Consider the following 22,126-nt stretch of genomic DNA (forward strand, 5'->3'; position numbering starts at 1 on the left):
TTCTTACAACGTCCTTACTGTCAAGTGCTAGGAATTAAGAAAGGACTCAGTTTAAAAAAAAAAAAACTGCTTTATTGTTCGGAGTATCAGCTTGCAGAGACACGGACATGCGAGTGAGCAGAGTGCGCTCCAACAACACACCGAGAGGAGGGAATAAGGGTACAACAGTGCACTCGTCTAACAAAATGCATAAATAGACAGTCGCTCTACACTTACTATTCAACCACCGAGTGCTTTTGGCCATGTTTGTTAAAAAAAACCAGTTACGAATGACCACTACTTCTGTCGTTCAGAACGTAAACACTGTAACCGGAAGTCAAAAACCGGCTTCAGCTACGAATCACGGGAAAGGTCAAAGTTCAGGAAAATCGTGGATACTACTGCACTGTTTTGATGGAGAAGTGGTTGCCTCTAAACTAATAATTATTTTCTGCCCCTTTTCAACACAGTATTTCAACACACAAACCTGCTGCTCTGGATTTGTCTGTACTTAATTTCTGTCTACATGCTTCAAGAATAAATTGAAAATTACTAAAATTGTAATAATGAACTGGTAATTATATGAACTGGTACATTGGAATTCGGTCCAGCATGCATTATTTCCAGCAGGGGACATTTAACAACCTTTACTCAAAACATTTATTTCTTTGGCATCCTGTTTTTCAATAGTATTGTAATAGTGTTACCAAGTAAATCAACCACTTTATCTATAATCATTTGAGAGAAATTCTTCCAAAGACACTAGTGGAAATATCTATCATCTTAGGTTTTCTGGATGCTTTAGAAATCCCTAAACACTTCAGTAGATTGTTACAGGGCTGCGGAATTTTTAGGAAGGTCGAAACAAATAAACACATAGTAAAAATTTATTTAGCAGTAACAACATACAAAACATAACCCATTTTCCAATCTCATTTCCAGTTGAGGAGAACTACACAGAACACTCCAGTGAGAGATGTAAATATTACAGTGCAGTTAAACAGACATATGTCCTTGGGTGGAGACAGCAACTGACACATTTGTAAAGGTTTTTTTATGTAGTTTTAAAAAGAGAAAACGATTAGTCGCTTATAATTTATACTAAATGATTTGCCTGGCTCCTGCAGCAATATAAATTACTAGGCTTGAAGCTGGAGTGAGCATCTATATTCAGTACCCAATCAGCAGCCAAACTGTGAAAACCAGGACTGTGCCCTATTTCATTACTTAACTTTATTAATAGAAGAAGTCATTTCACAGTTGTTTGCCCCACGCTGTGCATTTTTGCATTTATTTTAGCACTTCCAATGGCTTATCCAGTCTATCTTCACCACCAAATTTTACAGGCTTCTAAAAGTACAGCATTTTTAGAAAAAATCCCTTTGGGTACAGAACAAAATGGCACAATAAATCCCTAACATCACCACAGAGCATTTGTATTAATCTGAATGACAAAACATCCTGTTTTAAAAAGGCAATTCACACAATAACTAAGGAAAATCTGTGTTAGCAGTTGTGGTGTGCCTGCAAGTATCCAGTAATATAAAATAAAATTCTTTGTACATTTATGCCATGTATACAAATGTCAATAACCATCAAAGACGTGTCATTTTTACAGAAACCGTCCCCATTTAAATAGAGGGTGTTATATACATGTTTATAAAAAAAATATTCACACTGATCTGTTTCATCCTACTACAACAGGATGAGGAAAAACAGTCAATTTGACAGATGCTATGAACTTTGCATCATCTTCCTCTTCTTTAACAGCCTTTCCCTCCAGTCGTCAGGCAGGGTCTCAAAGTTAGCGTTTTTTATTGCTTTTCCTCTGCAAATGTTAAAAAATACAATTATTCCACATTATATCAAGCACTCCAAATACTGACTGAAATTTTCTATGATTAACTTTGTGCCAATGTCTTTACTAATTCCTTGTCACTTTGATGACTTTGCGACTTATCTGCACACATCAGGTACATGTACACAACAGCGCTAGACTGACGTAAGTTGCTGATCTTAAAAGCAAAATAAAACAAAAGCTTCATTCTTGCACCTAAGCCTCTCATCTCATAGTGTAAAGCTTGTTACCCATGTTCCAACAGCTTCTAATTAAAGGCAGAGCTGTTTTTTGTGTTTTTAGACAACCCATCCAAACAGTTCAATATAATTGTATGTAAATATTTGACTTCACATTATGTGTTATTCTGAACTAACCAGGTCAGTAAGAGTAATGTCTCATAGTTTTTTAGGGCACTTACGAGGCAAACTGTTGCTGCTTCCACTCTTCAATTCGCTTGTTGTTTAGTTGTTCTCGATCTTCATCACTGGAACTTGACTTCTCTTCTTCATCTAGTTCCCTCTGAATGCTCTGCCATTTTTTCACCAAGGAGGGCATCTTAGTCTTGCTCTTTTTTACCTGAAAATGAACATTTATTTATAGAGTTTTATTTTGCAGTATACCTCAACAGAGGCACAAACAGCCTAAAATGGGGACAAAGTCATATGAAAAATATTGGTAGACTGAAAGAAAAGAGTGCAGGGGGGTGACTTATGACCCACCTTTTCTTTCTTTAACTTCTTCGATTTGTCTATAAGCATTTTCCCAGATGCTGGGTCACTTGGTGGTTGAGGTGCTGGAGGTAGAGGTTGGGAAGGTGGTGCTGGCATTAGTGGAACAATGGGCTCTGATGGCACAGGAGGTACAGCTACTGCAGATATTCCCCAGTAAGCATTTGTGGTCATCACTGGAACTGCAGGAACTTTGGGGGGGAAAAAATCATGTTTATGTCTAACAAAGTTGGTAAATTAATATTATTTGTATTATAATATGGTTTTTCAAAAAAGTTATTCCTAAATAGAGAATGAATAGAACTGGATTCAGTTACCTGCAACAACAGTAGGCTGGGTGTAGATTATGGGACTGCTACCAATAGTGATGGCCTTGGTCAGCTGTTCTGAGCCTGGTGCTTTCCTCTTCGGTGCTTTACCCATGGCTGCCTGAGCAGCTGTAGCTTCACTGGCCTATGAACGTCAAATATGTAAAACTCAAAGTAAACAAATTTTCTCACAAAGAAAAAAAACATTCCTCAGTATGTTTTATTAACTGATGGGTCATGAGCAGGTATGTAGTTGTCCATTGTTATGTTCTTTTTTTGCATTACAAAATTATATGAGGATAATTTCTTTTTCGTTTTCATATTTTAACCACCGCTTTATCCTTGTCATGGTGGGTCCAGCTTCCCTGGAATCACTGAGCACAATGCAATAACACACCCCAGACAGGACACCATCGCTCTGCTATCCACTCACCTCAGACATAACTAATCATGTGTGTCTGTATGTAGATGCCCGACCGGCCAATAGCACCACTGGGGGATTCGAACTATGGATGCAAGCAATAGTGGACTACCACAATTCACCACTGCTACTACACGTATTATATTTTCCAACGGCAAACCTCTAATAAGATGGTTTTATATGATGAGTAGTCTTTATATACTAAAACATGAACTATACTGAATCGCTACACTATATTTTTAAAACATACCCTAAATTCTTCTGTTCCAGGAGCAGGGGGCTCAGCATTCTCATCTTCCATCTCCACTTCCTCGATTTCTCCATCATCACTGAGAGGTGGGGGAGGTGGAGGTGGAGGGGATTCAGGAGGGGGTGGCGGTGGAGGTGGTTCCTCTACAGGTGGTGGAGGAGGAGGAGCTTCTGGAGGAAGTGGAGGTTGAGACCAGCAAGACTGTGCCTCTCCGCTGGAGGTACCTGTTGCATTAAAAAGAGATGAACAATTAATTTAGTGGAATACACTGTGAGGGGAATTGAGAAGATTTTTAAACTTTGGCATTAAAAAGTCATTTTGGATTAGAAAAGCTTCATCAAACCAGCGCCGATAACATCATGGTATCTGTTTTACAAGTCATCTACCAGGATGCCTTACAGAACATTTAAACCACCCCCTAATTTGTTTGAAGGCTCATTAATGCCTAAAGTACGGGTGAGGAAAAAATTAGTCTAAGAGCATTAATGAGTCTCATTAATGTGGTTTGCACTACATTTTAGCTATTATGAAGAACCTAAAAAGCAAGCACAGTATAAAATAAAAATACCAGCTAGAGGTAAGTAAAGCACTCCTAGTGTAGCTTTTGGAAAGTGTAGCTTTCCTGTTGCTGCAGATTTACCCCAGTAACTACAATTAATTACTGTCATTAGTAATACTTTGAGGATTTTGTTCTGAATTTTGGTACCCAAGTGTTTAAGTGTGCTGCTACGTTTCCCCACAGTTTGCATTGCAGATGGCTGCTAAACACTTAATAACTTTCTTTAAACATTCAAATTTCATTGATGTCCGATATACATGACATTGTTTTCTTCTAAACTTTTTTTCTGAATCTAGTCATTTCCAATTCCCTAATTACAAATCTGCAGCTGCTTGCACAACTCCCAAACTGAGCAAGGAGATCCGGATCATCACTCGCACACGCCAGCATGTGTTCAATCTGCAACTGCATTTTATTTTCTGCCGGCGATGGGTTCCCACACTGAGCCGTATCACCACTAAGCTATGTATTGTAAATGTATGGAAGTCCAGTCAGACTGATGGCTCGCAAGTTTAAGCAAAATGGTGCGAATTAATTTTGTCACTAGTTTCAAACAGCCAAGTATGTTCAAACCAGTGGGATATTATAAAAACCAGAGAAATGGGTAAACATCATTCTCTACTCATTTTAATGATGTGATGTAGAATGCATTCTTGATTGTGTTAGCTTCCGGGGTAACATTTTCCCATTTGAATAAATATCTATACGGGGAAACAAAATGTTTTAGTGCCACAATGAATTCATTACTACAGACTAACAAATGCCTGCCCAATGGTTAAAAAAAACATCTCACAACTGTATTTGACATTTCAGCACTAGCAACAGATACCTACCTACAGTACTGGTGAAAGTCTCCGAAGGCAGTTGTTCCCTAGGAGGTTTGGCACCTTCATTCTCTTCCTCCACTGCAGGAAATTCCCACTGGGAGGCATTGGTCTGGTCATTCACATAAAAGTACCGCCTGTGATCTCTAAATTGGAAAAACAAAAACACAGCACAGTCTTACTCTCCGGCCTCTAGACTAAGCACAAAAGTGAGACCCAAGAGGACTTATTGGGAGCAGGGGGTCTCTAGTTTTCTAGCCAGAAATGTTGAGCTGGGCATCACATGAAGCCCATGAGAAGAGCCAGATTCAAATGGTGATAGTGGTAAGAAATCCACCTTCTTTTCAAAAGCCAACTGAAAAATTATAGCAAATTCTAAACAGGTTTATTGTGCAACACTAGTCATGACAATACTCACACAGACAGAAACCCACCCAAGATGACTTTAAGAAGGCATCTTCAGCAGGGTAAAGAAAACAGTAGTTATATAATCATTAAATGTTGCATGGAAGGCAAAACAGTAAACAAAATAGATTGGTCTGACCTTCAGGCTCCAGAGCAAGGCACCGTCTTCGCTTTATCAGATGCTGGTGTGACATGCTGCTTCCATGTAGTCACTCTGTGTCACTCATTCTCCCATCATTTAGGACCAGTCCTGTAAAGTGCAAAGCTCTTGCATGTGCAAGCACCTTCCTAAGAGCTAGCGAACCCTTCTGTCTGATTTAGGGGTTACTGGGCTCATTCCTTTGGGACACTTTTGCTGTCTTTTTCCTCGCTTGGCAACATTCCCAAATACTACACAAACCAGTCAGGCATTTGCCATGTAGCAGACGCAATGTCGTCACCGAAGTGGGGTGGGAGTTTAAATGTTTTTAAGGAGGGGGGTGGAGTGATAAAGATGTAAAAGGTAAGGAGCGCGTACCTGTCCCAGTGGCAGGACCAGCCCTTGGGAGTGGCGTTAAGTTCGTAATGTTTTATGTGCTCAGCAGCTTCCTGCAATCTGCGGCGGAGATAATTTCCATTCAGAGCCCCTTCACGCCAATCTGCTATCCGTGTCTGAAAGAAAGGTAAAGATAGATAAATATTAGCATGTTCTTTCTCTCCCAGGACCAACATGAACACATCTTGAGAGAAAAATAATTCATCTTAGAATGGGTGAAAAATATTAAGTTTAAAATGTATAAGCCAGTTTTTATGTACCATTTAGCAAATATTTTAATGGATAGTTCACATTTTATTTCTGCAATAAAGACCAGATTCATGAAGTGCTGCAGAGATGGTTGTTCATCTAGCAGGTTCTCCTATCTCTGCACAGGACTTTTGGAGCTCTATAAAAGTGACCATTGGGTTATCTTTCCTACCTGGCCATGGCCCTAATTGCCCAGATGTGCAATTTGGCCCAACAACCAAATCTAGAAAAGATTCAATATTGTGGAAAGCTTCTTCCATTTCACAATTATTAAGACAGTGGTCCTGGGAACACTCAAATAATATATTTGGATATTAGATTGATCTTTGATAATGTTGTATGTTCTTGCCCTGATCTATGCCTTGCCAGAATTCGATTGATGATTTATAGACAGTTCCTTGGACTTTGCTTGGGTTTTGTCCTGACAATGCAATATCCATTGTGAAGTTTATCTGAGTTGTAGACACATCTCAGGGATAATTAAAGCAAACATGATGCACCTAACCACAATTTAAAGTGCAGCAGCAAAGGGTCTAAATACTTTCATGAATAAGAGATAGCCATTGTGGTGATGATTTTTAAATATTTTTTGACAAGTACATAAATGCTTTTTTTTGTGCCCCCTCACAAATGTGTGCTGTTTTAATGCAAACCTTTGAAATATATGTATGTAATTAGCTAGTTCTGTAATGTCTCTTGCAGTGTTGTTGAATGCAGCACCTGTAGGTCCTGGAGTAACACTGTTTCGTACGTACCACTATGTACGGTACACACTGTCTATGGTTAAAACAACAATAAAAAAAATCCACCTGACTCGACCTAAAGTTACCTATAGGTCATGTACAATATACTAAAGCCAATTAACTATGGACAACTAGGGAAGAATTACTTTTAGGCTTAAACTTACCTCCGTTTGTAACAAAAGCAGATGAAAGTTAGACATAGCCTTTTTGTCAATTCCCAAGAACTCCATTTTGCTGGTTAAGGTGTTGGCAAGCTCTCCAATCTGAAACTAAATAAAATTAATTGAGCAAAAAACAAACTGCAACACTGCCTAAGTCTAGGTTTGCTGTGCTTCTCTAGTTGATACCCAGTCACAGTGTACTTTGATAAAAAATGTTTCTCATTTACCTTGAGGTCTGCCGTTTCCTCATCTTGAGCTTTCGATACGGTTTTATCCTCCAGCTCTTCTTTATCCCCTTGTTTTTCAGCTGCTTTGGAATGTACTAAAACAAAACAGCATTGCATCAAGGACTTGTTAGTTCATCGCAATCTACATGTCTAGCTAAAAGGTTGCAGGAGACAGTCTTTAAGGGTAAAAAATTAAACCCTGAAGTTTCGAATGCATGTGAGCCCATCCAGTGACTCCTAAATCTTGGTAAATAAAACAGGTGGTATCCCAAACCCCATTACGGTACAATAAATGTCAAAAAAGTGTACTTCCAAAAATCAGTTATACACCACGTATCAGGGAATGATAACCGGCAGAGATCTATAGTTTAATGAATTATTATGATTAATAGGTTACTTTTCTTAACAGCTAATGGTTGATATTCAATTTGGCAGCATAGGTAGAGAGATCTCACACCTCTGGAGGGAGAAATCTGGTGGGTATAAATTAGTAAATGTTGTTGTAAAGGACTATTCCAGATAAACATATAGATATATTTACCCAATTACAACCGTGCTTTTATGTTTTTGCTCTAACATTACTGCAACATTCCACAGCTTTGTTTCAATTAAGATTTTAATTTGCAGCTATAAAGTAGGTGGTTAAAAGTGAACTAGTAATGATCGGCCAGTTACTTTTTTGAAAAAAAATTGGTAAAATGGTATATCTAGCACATACAATGTGGTCTAGAATCATCATCCAATTTTATCTGCTAAGGGCCAGTGTGGCTACTGGTTTTATGCCATCTAATGCACATCTAATGGTTGTTATTACCTGATTTTGGCTGTTCAGATGTGTCCCATTCCACCTTGTCAGACCCTCTGCTGTTTGAGTCAGGACTTTGTGCACGAAGAAAAGCTGTTTTCCACCTAGTCTTCTTCAACAAAAGGCCTTGAGATCCTTCTTGACTGGCCTCAGAACAAGGGCTTGAACCACCGGCACTGGCATCACCATCTTCCAAGGCACGAAGCTCAGCCTAAGGTTCAGAGGAACCAAAAAAGGAAAGATAATTACACTATGTAGAATGATCACAGCTAAGCCATCAAATGTAATATTAAACAGACAAAAAGAATTAGTATTAAATTAAATTTTATTTAGAATGTCTATGAAATTAAACAAAAACACATTCTAATTAAGCACAGCTCTCGACAGAGCTTCTAATAATAAAACAATAGCCAACAAATGACTTGTTTGATTAATGCTGTCAGTTAAAAATGTATAAACAGCTAAAAGTGTATTTAAACTAAGGTCAGAGATGCAGATCTTACACACAGAAATAAACCTACATCATTATATTATGCATATTATATTATTATATTATCTGTTAAATTAAGATACCAGAGAAAGGAAAATTAATTGTCAACGAGGCATGAGGAAGAATTACTTTCACTACAATTTAGTCAAATATTGATAAACTGAAACATATTTGGAAAAAGAAATGGACAAACATTTGTGCAGAATGTTTATGGTGCAATTGGTGATGGGCGGACTTGTTTACATTTTTCCAACTAGTCACATTATAGCACCCTCCCAGAAGCCATATACACAACCACAATCTTTCCCATTAAAAAACATCTTAACCTTCTGAATGTAATATTATTGGATAGATTATTCAAAAATAGATCATTTTAAAAGTGTTCCTTTCATTGTGGGCAGCATAGTAAATCAAATAGATTAATCTCACTTTTTTCCTTTCCAGTGCAAGCTCCAGTTCCATGGTATCCTCCTCAGCCTCCTCTTCTCCATCTGTGTTTTCTCTCGACTGGTTTCTGCTTTGCTGGTTGGACTGAGAGAGGCTTTCTCCATCACAAACATCAGGAGAGCCTTCAGCTGCCTCTCCATCTACCTCCTGAACGCTGGCCGTTTTCTCCTCCTCCGTGGCCAGAATCTTTTTCCTCCATTTCTCTTCTGCCTCTTTTACTTCTGCTGGTATAAGGGGTGCCAGGAGAGAGGCAGCCACTCCCTTTCGCTCCTCCTCATCACTTGTTAAAGCCACTACACTTTCCATCACTTCCTGTAGAAATGCACATAATTGAAAAGGAACCATTACTTATTTGTTATTCACTCAAAAACAGTACAAGGTGACAGTTTTATAAACATGCCTTCTTTTTTGGTTCCTTCTTCAACGTGGTGGTCGGCATAACAGAAGACTTCTCAGAAACAGTTTGATGAAGCACCTTGTTGCCATTGACTGAAGAGCTGTCGAAGATGTTCAGATCATAAACATATATAAACCCTCTTGTAAAAAAAGAAGCTTTTTGATCAATCAATGAGTACAGAAAATGTATATTTATTAATTAAAAGCTTTTAATGTGTAAAAAATACAATCTCAAACTGATTCATCTTAAGTTTGTGTAGACACTTGTTAACAATAGCAGCACCAAGATTTTTAAAAACGTTAAACTTAAGAGTCTGGAGGCCTGACCCTTGCAAAATAATACATAAATATGCTTTTAACAACAGACATTGTCTCAAAGCAACTTTACAGCATCCAGGCCCAACTAATTAATAACTCCTGACAACAGCAACAGTGGCAAGGAAATTGGGGAAGGAAAACCTTGAGAGGAACCAGACTCAAGAGGGACCCATCCTCCTTGGGTGGCCTGGAGGATAATTTGAATTAAACAAACCATACAGAGTGTGCGAAATGTATGAATGTAGTAAAGAACATAGTATTCATCACACTAAACACACAGCAATTTCAATAAAACTAAAATTGCAGTTGTATAAATCCCAGATGTAATGCATATTACTTATTTCAGTGGGGGCAACACTTTTTTAAAGATCACATGAAATACATTCAGACAAGAAGTTTCTTTATTTCATATTTGAACCCCAGGATAAAATGTACCTTTCTGTGTACTGCTGAAGGCTCTGCATCTGGTTGGCTAGATACTGTGGGAGCTCCCAGGCAACTTCATTAGTCTGGGTGTTCCAGTAGTAGTAGCAACCTGTGTTCTCATCCCACACCTCTTGCCAATCGCCCATTTCAACTCCAGCTGAAGCCCAAGAAAAAATAACACATAACCATATATCTTGACAAATACAGTGAGGAAAATAAGTATTTGATCCCCTGCTGATTTTGTAAGTTTACCCCCTTACAAAGACTTGAACAGTCTATAATTTTTATGGAAGGTTTATTTTAACAGAGAGAGACAGAATATCAACAAAAAATCCAGAAAAAAAACATTAAATAAAAGTTATAAATTAATTTGTATTTAATTAAGGGAAATAAGTATTTGATCCCCTACCAACCAGCAAGAATTCTGACCCCCACAGACCGGTTATGTGCCCATGAGGCACACAAATTAGTCCTGTCCCTGTATAAAAGACTCCTGTCACAGAATCAGTTTCTTCCGTTCAAATCTCTCGACCACCATGGGCAAGACCAAAGAGCTATCAAAGGACGTCAGGGACAAGATTGTAGACCTGCACAAGGCTGGAATGGGCTACAAGACCATCAGCAAGAAGCTTGGTGAGAAAGAGACCACTGTTGGTGCGATTATTCGAAAATGGAAGAAATACAAGATCACAGTCAATCACCCTCACTCTGGAGCTCCATGCAAGATCTCACCTGGTGGGGTAAGAATGATTCTGAGAAAGGTGAGGTCAGCCCAGAATTACACGGGAGGAGCTTGTCAATGATCTCAAGGGAGCTGGGAGCACAGTCACCAAGATAACCATTAGTAACACACTTCGCCGTAATGGATTGAGATCCTGCAGCGCCCGCAAAGTCCCTTTGCTCAAGAAGGCTCATGTACAGGCCCGTCTGAAGTTTGCCAATGAACACCTGAATGATTCAGAGAAAGCTTGGGAGAATGTGATATGGTCAGATGAGACCAAAATTGAGCTCTTTGGAATCAACTCCACTCGCCGTGTTTGGAGGCAGAGAAATGCCCGGTGGGGATGGGTGTTCTTGGGGTCATATCCAGCATTTCTCTGCTCCCAGCTCCCTTGAGATCATTGACAAGCTCCTCCCATGTAATTCTGGACTGACCTCACCTTTCTCAGAATCATTCTTACCCCACCAGGTGAGATCTTGCATGGAGCTCCAGAGTGAGGGTGATTGACTGTGATCTTGTATTTCTTCCATTTTCGAATGATCGCACCAACAGTGGTCTCTATCTCACCAAGCTTCTTGCTGATGGTCTTGTAGCCCATTCCAGCCTTGTGCAGGTCTACAATCTTGTCCCTGACGTCCTTTGATAGCTCTTTGGTCTTGCCCATGGTGGTCGAGAGATTTGAACGGAAGAAACTGATTCTGTGACAGGAGTCTTTTATACAGGGACAGGACTAATTTGTGTGCCTCATGGGCACATAACCGTTCTGTGGGGGTCAGAATTCTTGCTGGTTGGTAGGGGATCAAATACTTATTTCCCTTAATTAAATACAAATTAATTTATAACTTTTATTTAATGTTTTTTTTCTGGATTTTTTGTTGATATTCTGTCTCTCTCTGTTAAAATAAACCTTCCATAAAAATTATAGACTGTTCAAGTCTTTGTAAGGGGGTAAACTTACAAAATCAGCAGGGGATCAAATACTTATTTCCCCCACTGTATATCTTATTGACAACTAATTAAAAAAACATGCATTAACCGACAACAATAAAAAGTAAACCCTTTTAGTTAAATAATCTTACAGCAACAAGCATGACTTAGACTATTAGCTAGTGAACTGTACATGTAGAAGAAGGAATCAAACATACTATACAAAAAATAGGTGCAGCAGGTTTGTTACAGCTTTCACTTACCACATTAGTGTAATTATTATAAGATAAGAAGAGCTCTATGTTTATATTGGGATATTATGCAAAATATTAACATGATTTTTGTAGAAAAATAACATACCAAATGTAATTTACGAACTAAAACATTGTTAATGGTTCGAATATTTGTAACTTTTAGCTGAATAAGTTGTGATTTTAATGCATATTAGCACCATCCTGTAAGATATGAATGATTAAAATGTGTAAAGGTTTTTTCTGTTTGAGTCGCAACTGTAGCATGCTTCTCCAAGAGAATGTACATCTGCAAATATGCTGCATCATTTAATGTAACACTTGTCACTTGTTTACAAATCAGCAAGAGATCTGTAGCTCCACTCTCAATTCAAACAGACTTTTTTTAAAGCATTATCTGTACAATTACTTATTTGTCAGTTGTTTAAAGTATGTGCATTTAAAAAAACCCACCTCCTGCAAGGGAGTATTGCGTATCATACTGAAATTCACGAGCAGAGCCATTCTGAGCAGTAGTCTGCTGCTCTGTCTTAGGTTCAGGATGTAGAGGGGTAGGTTCAGAAGCACTGTTGTCTTCCTTAGCAGAGTCATCGGCTTGGCCTGGCTGAGTGGTAATAGCATCTATTTCCTGTAGCAGAAATCAAGTTTTCTTCTGATGTTCTGTGCATTTTAAGCCATAATCAAAATCTTAATTTAATGACTGACATGCAAACAAAGAATACTTACAGCCATAAAACTTGCAAGTGTGCTGTCAATGTCTGCTGATCGGTTGAGCTTTGCCTTGGTGGTGGAACCCACAGCTTCAGACGCATCATCTTCCTCGCTGTCCTCATAAGCACCAAGCAATGATAAGCCCTCTGCAAAACAAATGTACCTCATTTACGGTCGTGAAAATCAGGTCACGGACAATAAAATGAGTCGTTTCCCTTGTATTATGCAATTTGTTGTGAAATTCAAAATGTAACGTTTGTGTTTAGCGATTTAACATTTTTATTCACGTAGCCTTCAAGTGCTTCATGTTTACTGGTTCATTTGGACTATGAGGCAGTCTTAGCAATTCTTAGTCACAATTCACGGTTAGTCACAATGTTCAAGATGTTGAAGTGTAAAGAAGTGACTCAGGTAACTGAGTTTAGACAACTCCCAACCAGTTGTGTGGACGTAGAGAAGGGTGTGTCAAAACACGGAAGAGAATTTTCTTTGAGGCAGAGCCTCACACTGTCACTGGATGTTCTAAGTTTACAATCAACTTTAAGGTAGTCTGTGCTGTGTAATGTAGCTTCCATTTATTCGATCATTCAATTTATGAGTGGAATTTCATGAGTGCCGTGAAATGTGGCACTTTTCTTTAAAAACCTGTGATTTTTGAAAAACGAGGTCTGTAAATGTAAGGCAATTTTTCTCATGAATTTATTAGGGCCCCACTTATGACCTACAATTAATGCACAATACACAACTTTGATTAAATGTACACCACACACTAAGTAAGGAAATGGTCACTTGTAGGGTTACCTATAATTGGTTTTTAGAAGTGTTTTTACTCACGTGTTGCCTTTACTGCTGGGGTCTTCATTTCCATGTTTACCTTTCTGTAGACTCCTTGCCCATTAGCATTATCATCTGGCTCCCCTGAAAAAAAATACAACTGATTTCATACAATTGAATTCTGTAAAAACAACTAAGTACTTATGTGTGATACATTCAAATATTAATTATTCATGTTGCGTGATGACTTTATAATTAAGGTCTAACATATAACTTTACTTTGTATTGCATGTTTAAAAAACATCACTTAAAAACACTTAAGATTTTTACTGTTTTCACATCTCAATAGCTTGCGTTAAAATGTATAGCCTCATGGTCATGTTTATAAGGCTCGGGAATGTAACATCACGCCCCATTTTTGCTAGCTGCCCAAAACACATTTAAAGAGATGATAAGTTCCGTTTCTTCTTACAAATTAGTGTGTGATTAAATTCCAGAAGTCCTTAGTGTCTAGATAAAACAGACAATGGAGTTTTTGTTTCATTTTAGACTGTCCAAGCAATTACATGAGGAACAGGATAAACAGATTTAGTCAGCTGCAAAATGTAAAAACAATTAAGTATACAAACACTTAAAAAGTAAAAAAAAAAGTTCAATCAAGCAAGCTTGCTACCTGTTGAAACAGTATAAGATATAGTAAATATTTAAGCATGTCCTTCTTACAAACTGCACCATATCATTACAATATAGACAATATCAGGAAAGGATGATTGAACACAGCTAAAGAAAAACCAAGCTTTTGTAAATATTTCTAATACATTTCAGTAACTATCTTTTAAAAAAATACACCCTCAGCAGTTTGTCAGCAAGTGTAATGTATTGTTCTGAGGAATGTTTTTGTAGCATTCGAGCTAAAATCGCAGAACTCAACTGTCCACTCGTAAACCATGTTTGCTACATAAGAGTGCAAATGGGTGATTTGTAATAGTTGGCACTGTTGTAGTTGGTAGCCTATCTATTATATACTGTATGTACACCAATCAGCCATAACATTAAAACCACCTCCTTGTTTCTACACACACTGTCCATTTCATCAGTTCCACTTACCGTATAGGAGCACTTTGTAGTTCTACAATTACTGACTGTAGTCCATCTGTTTCTCTGCATGTTTTGTTGGCCCCCTTTCTTGCTGTTCTTCAATGGTCAGGACTCTCCCAGGACCACTACAGAGTAGGTATTATTTGGGAGGTGGAGCATTCTCAACACTGCAGTGACACTGACATGGTGGTGGTGTGTTAGTGTGTGTTGTGCTGGTATGAGAGGATCAGACACAGCAGCACTGATGGTGTTTTTAAACACCTCACTGTCCCTGCTGGAATGAGAATAGTCCACGAACCAAAAATATCCAGCCAACAGCGCCCCGTGGGCCGTGTCCTGTGACCACTGATGAGGGTCTAGAAGATGACCAACTCAAACAGCAGCAATAGATGAGCGATCGTCTCTGACTTTACATCCACAAGGTGGACCAACTAGGCAGGAGTGTCTAATAGAGTGGACCCGGTATTTAAAAACTCCAGCAACGCTGCTGTGTCTGATCCACTCATACCAGCACAACACACACTAACACACCACCAATATGTCAGTGTCACTGCAGTGCTGAGAATGATCCATCACCTAAATAATACCTGCTCTGTGGTGGTCCTGTGAGGGTCCTGACCATTGAAGAACAGGGTGAGCAGGCTAAAAAAATATGTAGAGAAACAGATGGACTACAGTCAGTAATTGTAGAACTACAAAGTGCTTCTATATGGTAAGTGTAGCTGATAAAATGGACAGTGAGTGTAGAAACAAGGAGGTGGTTTTAATGTTATGGTTGATCAGTGTATACTGTATGTATATAATCTGCCATCAACTTTAGCTTTATTTAGAGGTACATTCTTGTTCATGCGTAAAACCTAAAGTCAAAACACTACATAGCGTAAACATTGGGCTGGGGTTGCCAGATTTCACTTGTGGAGAAATAAACATGTCGCTACCGTCCAACCAAAATGAAACCATTGTCATGCATAGAAAGTCATTCAAACACTGTAAAAGTCCGTTTATTTGATGGATTACATGACTTAAAAATCGCATCTAATTCATACAGACTTGGATGGTGTAGCACTAATAGAATGCGCTTGATAAGGACAATGCGTAGTCTACTGACGAGCTGTTTTGTGCAATAACAATTACTACATTTTGTATTTAGTGTATAATAATTGGTTTGTAAACATGTGGCTTGACATTACACATTTTACAGTGACTGGGTTAGTACATCAACACCCAAGGTGCTGTGCTAGTTGCTAGTTAGCTTCCTAGCTTATTCAACGTTACAAAGAGGTGGCTAAAGAACGTATTTAAGAACAGCTGTATTCCAAACTGCACATGCCCCGCATAGCACAAAAACAACACTAATGTTGTACTACTTCGAGTTACTGTTTAGTAGCCCACTGTACCATTTAGGACGCAGCCAAAGCGTTAATTCCGAGTGCGTTTGGCCTAGGCAAGACACGGACATCTTGCTCAGGCTAAATAGCTTAGCTAACAATCGGCCGAATTTAAATAACAGGCCTATCAACACTAACAGGCATCAAACACAATTTCTTAAGAAAAACGAGAAATGCTCTCTTACCGTCGGATCCAGAATCTAAAACCTCGTCTCGTCCACCTGCTGTTCCACTGCGAATTTCTAAAGGAGAAAGCTGTAAAATGGCTCTTCTCCCGGTCCCCGTGCGACTTTTCTTTCCCATTACTGTGTGTGACTGAACAGCGCTGCTGGATGAGAATGGAGTCTCGCAGCCAGTGTTGCCAACTCCTCAGTAAGGAAAGTAGCTATTGGCTGTCCTAAAAGTCGATAAATGACGTCATCGCCTAATTTGCATATGCTCCATTTGCATGTAATTGACGCTGTAGAAGAGAGGAATAACGTCGTGGGAGAGACAAAAAGTAGGTAAAAACACCCTAAATATGTTTAGAACTACAAATGAACTTTCTTCTGTTAATTCGTGGTTTGTTGAAAACACTGAGCTACTCTGGGCAGGGTTGCCAGATTGCGACAGTAATTTTCTGTCAAAATGCATGAAAAAACGCCCAAAACACAGGATAAGCAGATGATGTTTAGCATTTCACAAATAATAAACCAGTTAAACCATCATGACCTACAAATTAATATCTTAAAATGTACAGATCAGTAATTATACATTATAAAGGACAAATTATTTTTGCTTGCATGTCTTTAAAGTAGTCTACCAAGTTTGTAAAATGCATTATTTGTTGGGACACACAACCCTTTGCATGTAAATAAAAACAAACTTGCAAGCAATGAAAGTTTTCCCTCTCGTACATATGAGAGGTTGTATGTACGAGACTTGCTTACCTTCATATTCAACTCAAATCACTTGTCTAACATATGAATCAGTGTATTGATGGACGTGGCAACATGTCTTGGACTGGAAAGAATAACCTGTCAATCAAACTTTTGACAACGGGTTGGATGTGGTGGGAGATGGTAGGGAGAAGGGAGACCTATTTATATTCCACCTGCTTTAGCAATAGCTTTTTTTATTTATATTTTAAGCTGCCAAAATAATTACAAACCAGCCCAAATTTTGTCCACCTGCCAAAGTGTGTTTTTCCCTGCCAATTTCCAACAAAATCCGCTCATTTTGGGAGAAGGGTACCTCTGCAGACCGGAGCCAGCCGTAAGTAGGCGGGGCTTATACCGCAAGTGGGAGGATACCCGCAAGTGGGAGGGGCTTATACAAAAAGTGGGTGGTACAACTCAAAACGGGTGTTACAAAACCATTCCACAAGTTTCCGTTAAGCGTTTTATATTCATATAAATATTCCAATGATTTGTTATACAGTATGATTCAAAACTGTCTGTGTGTGATCATAAAATAAACAAGGTAAACATTTTTATTTGAGACCACATACAATGTGTCCTACAAGGGGGAAAATGTCTGCATACATATAGGCTACTACTCCCTTTTTAGAAAAAGATTTTTTTATTTTTAATAGTTTATTTAACATTGTTACATAAAATGCACCAGATGTATTGTATAAGAGGCTTCTAGCATAAGCTCATTTGCAACCCCAGTCCCTGCTTAGGCTTTTATAACAAAAAAGTACAAAATGTAAATACATAAAATACATAAAACAACATACTGATTTGAGCAATTACACTTATGATGAGTCCATCTTTATATCTGTTTATCAACTAATACTTACAGAGTGTTCACAGGTTGGATTCTGTTTAAACCATTGCTTTAAATTTATATTAAAAACTTTTAATTCATTTTGGGTTTTAATTTCTGAAGGTAATAAATTCCATAATCGTACACCTTTAACTGTAAAAGATGACTGACCAAAAGATGTTCTATAGACTGGCATTCTACAGTTGCCACTTACTTCTCCCCTGGTTGTCACTCCTTTGTTTTCCTGCTTTGTAATAAACTGGCACAATATTTTTGGTGCAAGATTATTTACGCACTTAAAGACAAGCTTTAGGATAGAGAACTTTATAAAATTATCAAATCTCAGCAAGTTGTATCTTTTTAGAATTTCACAATGATGCCATCTCATTGATTTCTGATCCATCACTTTTAATGCCTGTTTATGTAATGACATTATAGGTTTAATTGTTGTTTGAGAAGCTTGACCCCATACAGTTGCACAATATGACATATGAGATAGAATCATAGCATGCACATACATCTTTGCAGCCTTCAGTGAAATGCAAGGTCTTATCATTCGAAAGCAGTTTAAGTTTTAAAAGTTTTGGATAATTTCTTTATGTGAGTATCAAATTTTAATTGAGAATCCAAAGTCACTCCTAAATATTTGAACTCACTAACTCACTAACTTTCACTAACAATTTCCTTTTCATTATCATATATCAAAAAATCTTTTTGTTGTTTTTGTCTTAAGGTGAAACACATCGATACAGTTTTAGTATGATTTAAAGACAAACAATTGTTATTAAGCCACTGAGAAACACTAGTCATTTGCCTATTTAATATTTCTGCTGCTTTCTGTGGAGTCTTTGCCGATACATAAATTATTGTATCGTCAGCATACATTTGACACTCTGTGCCTTTGCATATTTCAGGCAAATCATTTATGTATTTTTTCAGTTAATATGGGTGGGGAGGAACCCATGGGAATTACCTGTAAATATATGGAAGTGTAACAGTGTACACTTGTTTTCTCTAATGAAAGCACAATGGACTCACTAATATCAAGTAGAGATATAATAATCTATTATTTATACAAAAGTTATATAATAATTTAACACACTACAATTAACTTATATCTGAAATGAACTATATGAAAGCATAATCATCAAAACCCTAGTCCAACGGCCCTTAAGATTCTCAATTAACGGCCCTTAAGAGCCATTTTTTTTATTCAAACCATTTTGGCTGTGTTGAATAAATACAGCTAATATTTGCCAGAGGTTATTCATTATTAAGAGGAGTTGCTCAGATGGAAACTGGCCCTGATTGGCACAATTCACGGACACAAGCCTGAGCTTCCCCTCAGTTGCTCCAGGCAAGAGCAAGAGCGCTCTTCTCCTCCACCTTTGCTTTTATGAAGACCCACACACTGGTCAGTTATTCCTTGACTGGGCAAGGATGTGCTGCTCCTAAGCACAAAACACCGCACAAGGTGGGAGAAATGCCCCACACATCAAAAAGAGAGAGCATCTTCTATGCTCATCAGCTGCTGCAGGAATAGTAATTTATCTTACTTGCTGTCTCTCTCTCTCTCTCTCTCTCTCTCTCTCTCTCTCTCTCGCCCTACATATATTTTTACAGCAGTTTTTGGGAAGTAGTCATTTTTTGGCCTTGAGTGTGAGTTTTTCTTTTAATCTGACACTGCAAAAAAAAAAAAAGCACCAAAATCAATGTTGCTGCCAATCATTGACCCATCTCAGGGCCTAATAACAGTAAGAATCAAATGCTCCTTGAAATGTATTTTATGGAAATTATTTTAGGTTTTTTTTCAATGCTATGTAACATACCAGCATTTAAAAGGTTAAAAAAGTAATATTTGATATGTATATTTCAGGCAGAAGTAGTTTTAAAAGTTTTATATTCATGCATAATATTTTTACAGCAGTTTTGCGAAGAGGCAATTTTTTGTCCTTAGGGACAAATGCATTAGAATATTAAAGACCTATTAAAGGTTAATTATTTGGGTTTTAGATTTACAAGAAGGGGGTTATAATGTTATGCCTGATTGGTGTATGCTATTAGTAATATTGTTTAGTAATACCTCTTATCCAAAATCAGAATGTAAATGCATTTTATTTAACTTGTAACTGTAACCTGTACCTGACAATGATATTTGAACAATAACAGGTAACACATACTATTTTAATTGTATTTTTATTATGTTTCCGATGTGAAAGTTGCATATTAAATAGTGGGTTAAGACCGGAAATTCATTGAACCCTACTCATTTAGCACCCTGTTTTGCAAAGACGTTCTTTCGCTGATATCCGCCCACTTGCGGCACAAGCCCCTCCTACTTGCGGGTACCCGCCCACTTGCGGTATAAGCCCCTCCTACTCACGGTACTCCGGTCTGCGGAGATACATACTTGCATTTTGGAGGAAACCCGCCCAATCTGGCAACACTGACTGTGATACTGACCGCCCGTGCTTTGGGACGGGGGAGGGGCTCACGGCAGCTCGACCCGCTGCTCGTTGAGGACAGTAACTGCAGAACAATGTGTGTTTTCACGTTCGAGTCTCCAAAAGTCTCCAATAACACCAGAAAAAGTCGCTAGATTTGTCGCTAGTCGCTTTTTTGAAAAAAAAGTCGCTAGAGGGGTCTGAAAAGTCGCTAAATATAGCGACAAACCCGCTAAGTTGGCAACACTGCTCGCAGCAATAGCAATTTGAATACGGCTGCATACGTAGTGCCAAACGTCCTTTCTAAATAAAAGCCCCATGTACACGTTTAACTGTTTATCTGCAATTCTCCTACGCATCAGTAGAAAACTACTGAACACACGTAGACGCGTGGCTACAAATAATTAGCATATGAGGTTTATTCAGTTTATAAAACTCCCACGTAACATCAAGCTTATTTACTTTATTTCATGACCATAAAAGCTTGCCCACCTTGAGCATACAATAGAACGTTTTGGAAATAATTGTATTTGCTGTAAAATAAATAATCCTGTATTTAATTAAAACCCAAAAAACATTTAACATCCAGCTGCCACATTTGGTCTAACAAGCTATTTACCCTAATGCTTGCCTCTAGGCCAAGCCCATGTACACATGACATTAACTTATTACAGAATTACAGAATTATTATCATTACTAGAAATCCTTACTAAACATAAAACATGTATTACAAAGCTTGGGTCATTTCCTCAAGTTTTTCAAGCTAGCTTTTTCGAATATATCTTTAAGAAGCTGCATTCTTCAGATTAAAAATATTTTTAAAGTTGTTTGTTTGTTTATTAGGATTTTAACGTCATGTTTTACACTTTGGTTACATTCATGACAGGAACGGTAGTTACTCATTACACAAGATTCATCAGTTCACAAGGTTATATCAAACACCGTCATGGACAATTTAGTGTCTCCAATTCACCTCACTTGCACGTCTTTGGACTTTGGAGGAAACCCACGCAGACACGGGGAGAACATGCAAACTCCACACGAAAAGGACCTGGACCGCCCCACCTGGGGATCGAACCCAGGACCTTCTTGCTGTGAGGCGACAGTGCTACCCACTTAGCCACAGTGCCACCCTATTTTTAAAGTAGGAATAACAAATGTTATGTACTATGTCACTGATGCCTGAATGCTTGTTTCTGATTGTGTTTTTATTTAGATACTGTTTACTTAAGTACAACATTTGACGCTTAATTTAATTGCACATAACTTTCCATTTAGTTTAGGTCCTGATTGGCAGATTGTTGTGTCAGCGGCTGTGCAGTGTCCCACAGAGTTCTGTTTTAGGTTTATGAATTATTGTATATAGTCTTGAACATGTCATCCACAGTAAATATGATAAAGGCAAATAAACCATGAAAAGTAAACCTTAATTACTAGTGCTGGCATTTTATCGATGATTGTTTTGTGAAAAAAGCTACAAATAAAGACTTTAGTGTAAGTCTAGATTACATATCATGTAAACCCCAAATACAAAACTACATTTTATTTTCTAAGAAACACAACAAAATTAAGATCAAGTTTTTACTTAGAAATTATTTAGACCTTTTGACTTTAACACTTTACTGTTTTGTAGATTTGATTTTGAATGGATATAACTGATATTTTTACCCATTAATTACTATACTTGATTACCCACAATAAAATCAAAACATGAGTATAGTTGATTATAGTTGATTATAAACATTGATTGAAATCAAAAACTAAATTTTCTAATTTACAAAGTATTCTGAGGCAACTGTGGTCAGGTGCATCCTGTTTGCTTTAAATATCCTTGAGGTGTGTTTCAAACTCAATTGGTGTTCACTTATATAATTATTATATATAATTTAAATGATTGGACATAACTCTAAAGAACTCACACTTATATTTTTTATATTTTTATTTTTCATTTT

The 22,126-nt window shown here is 37.8% G+C and overlaps 1 protein-coding gene across 1 annotated transcript; it reads right to left on the reverse strand.

Annotated features, from left to right (window-relative positions):
• Positions 1-50: 50 nt before the first annotated feature.
• Positions 51-16,304, reverse strand: fnbp4 (formin binding protein 4). Its single transcript, XM_062992485.1, has 17 exons — positions 16,167-16,304; positions 13,556-13,639; positions 12,737-12,867; positions 12,464-12,638; positions 10,121-10,268; positions 9,372-9,468; positions 8,954-9,283; positions 8,044-8,245; positions 7,230-7,324; positions 7,006-7,110; positions 5,832-5,965; positions 4,919-5,055; positions 3,527-3,750; positions 2,865-3,000; positions 2,539-2,738; positions 2,238-2,395; positions 51-1,807 (listed from the first exon to the last, which is right to left on the reverse strand). Exons 1-17 carry the CDS (start codon positions 16,282-16,284, stop codon positions 1,714-1,716), a joined length of 2,568 nt encoding a protein of 855 aa, XP_062848555.1. The 5' UTR covers positions 16,285-16,304; the 3' UTR covers positions 51-1,713.
• Between the last annotated feature and the right edge of the window lie 5,822 nt (positions 16,305-22,126).

Source organism: Trichomycterus rosablanca, chromosome 1 (assembly GCF_030014385.1).
Source record: "Trichomycterus rosablanca isolate fTriRos1 chromosome 1, fTriRos1.hap1, whole genome shotgun sequence".
Taxonomy (NCBI): Eukaryota; Metazoa; Chordata; class Actinopteri; order Siluriformes; family Trichomycteridae; genus Trichomycterus; species Trichomycterus rosablanca.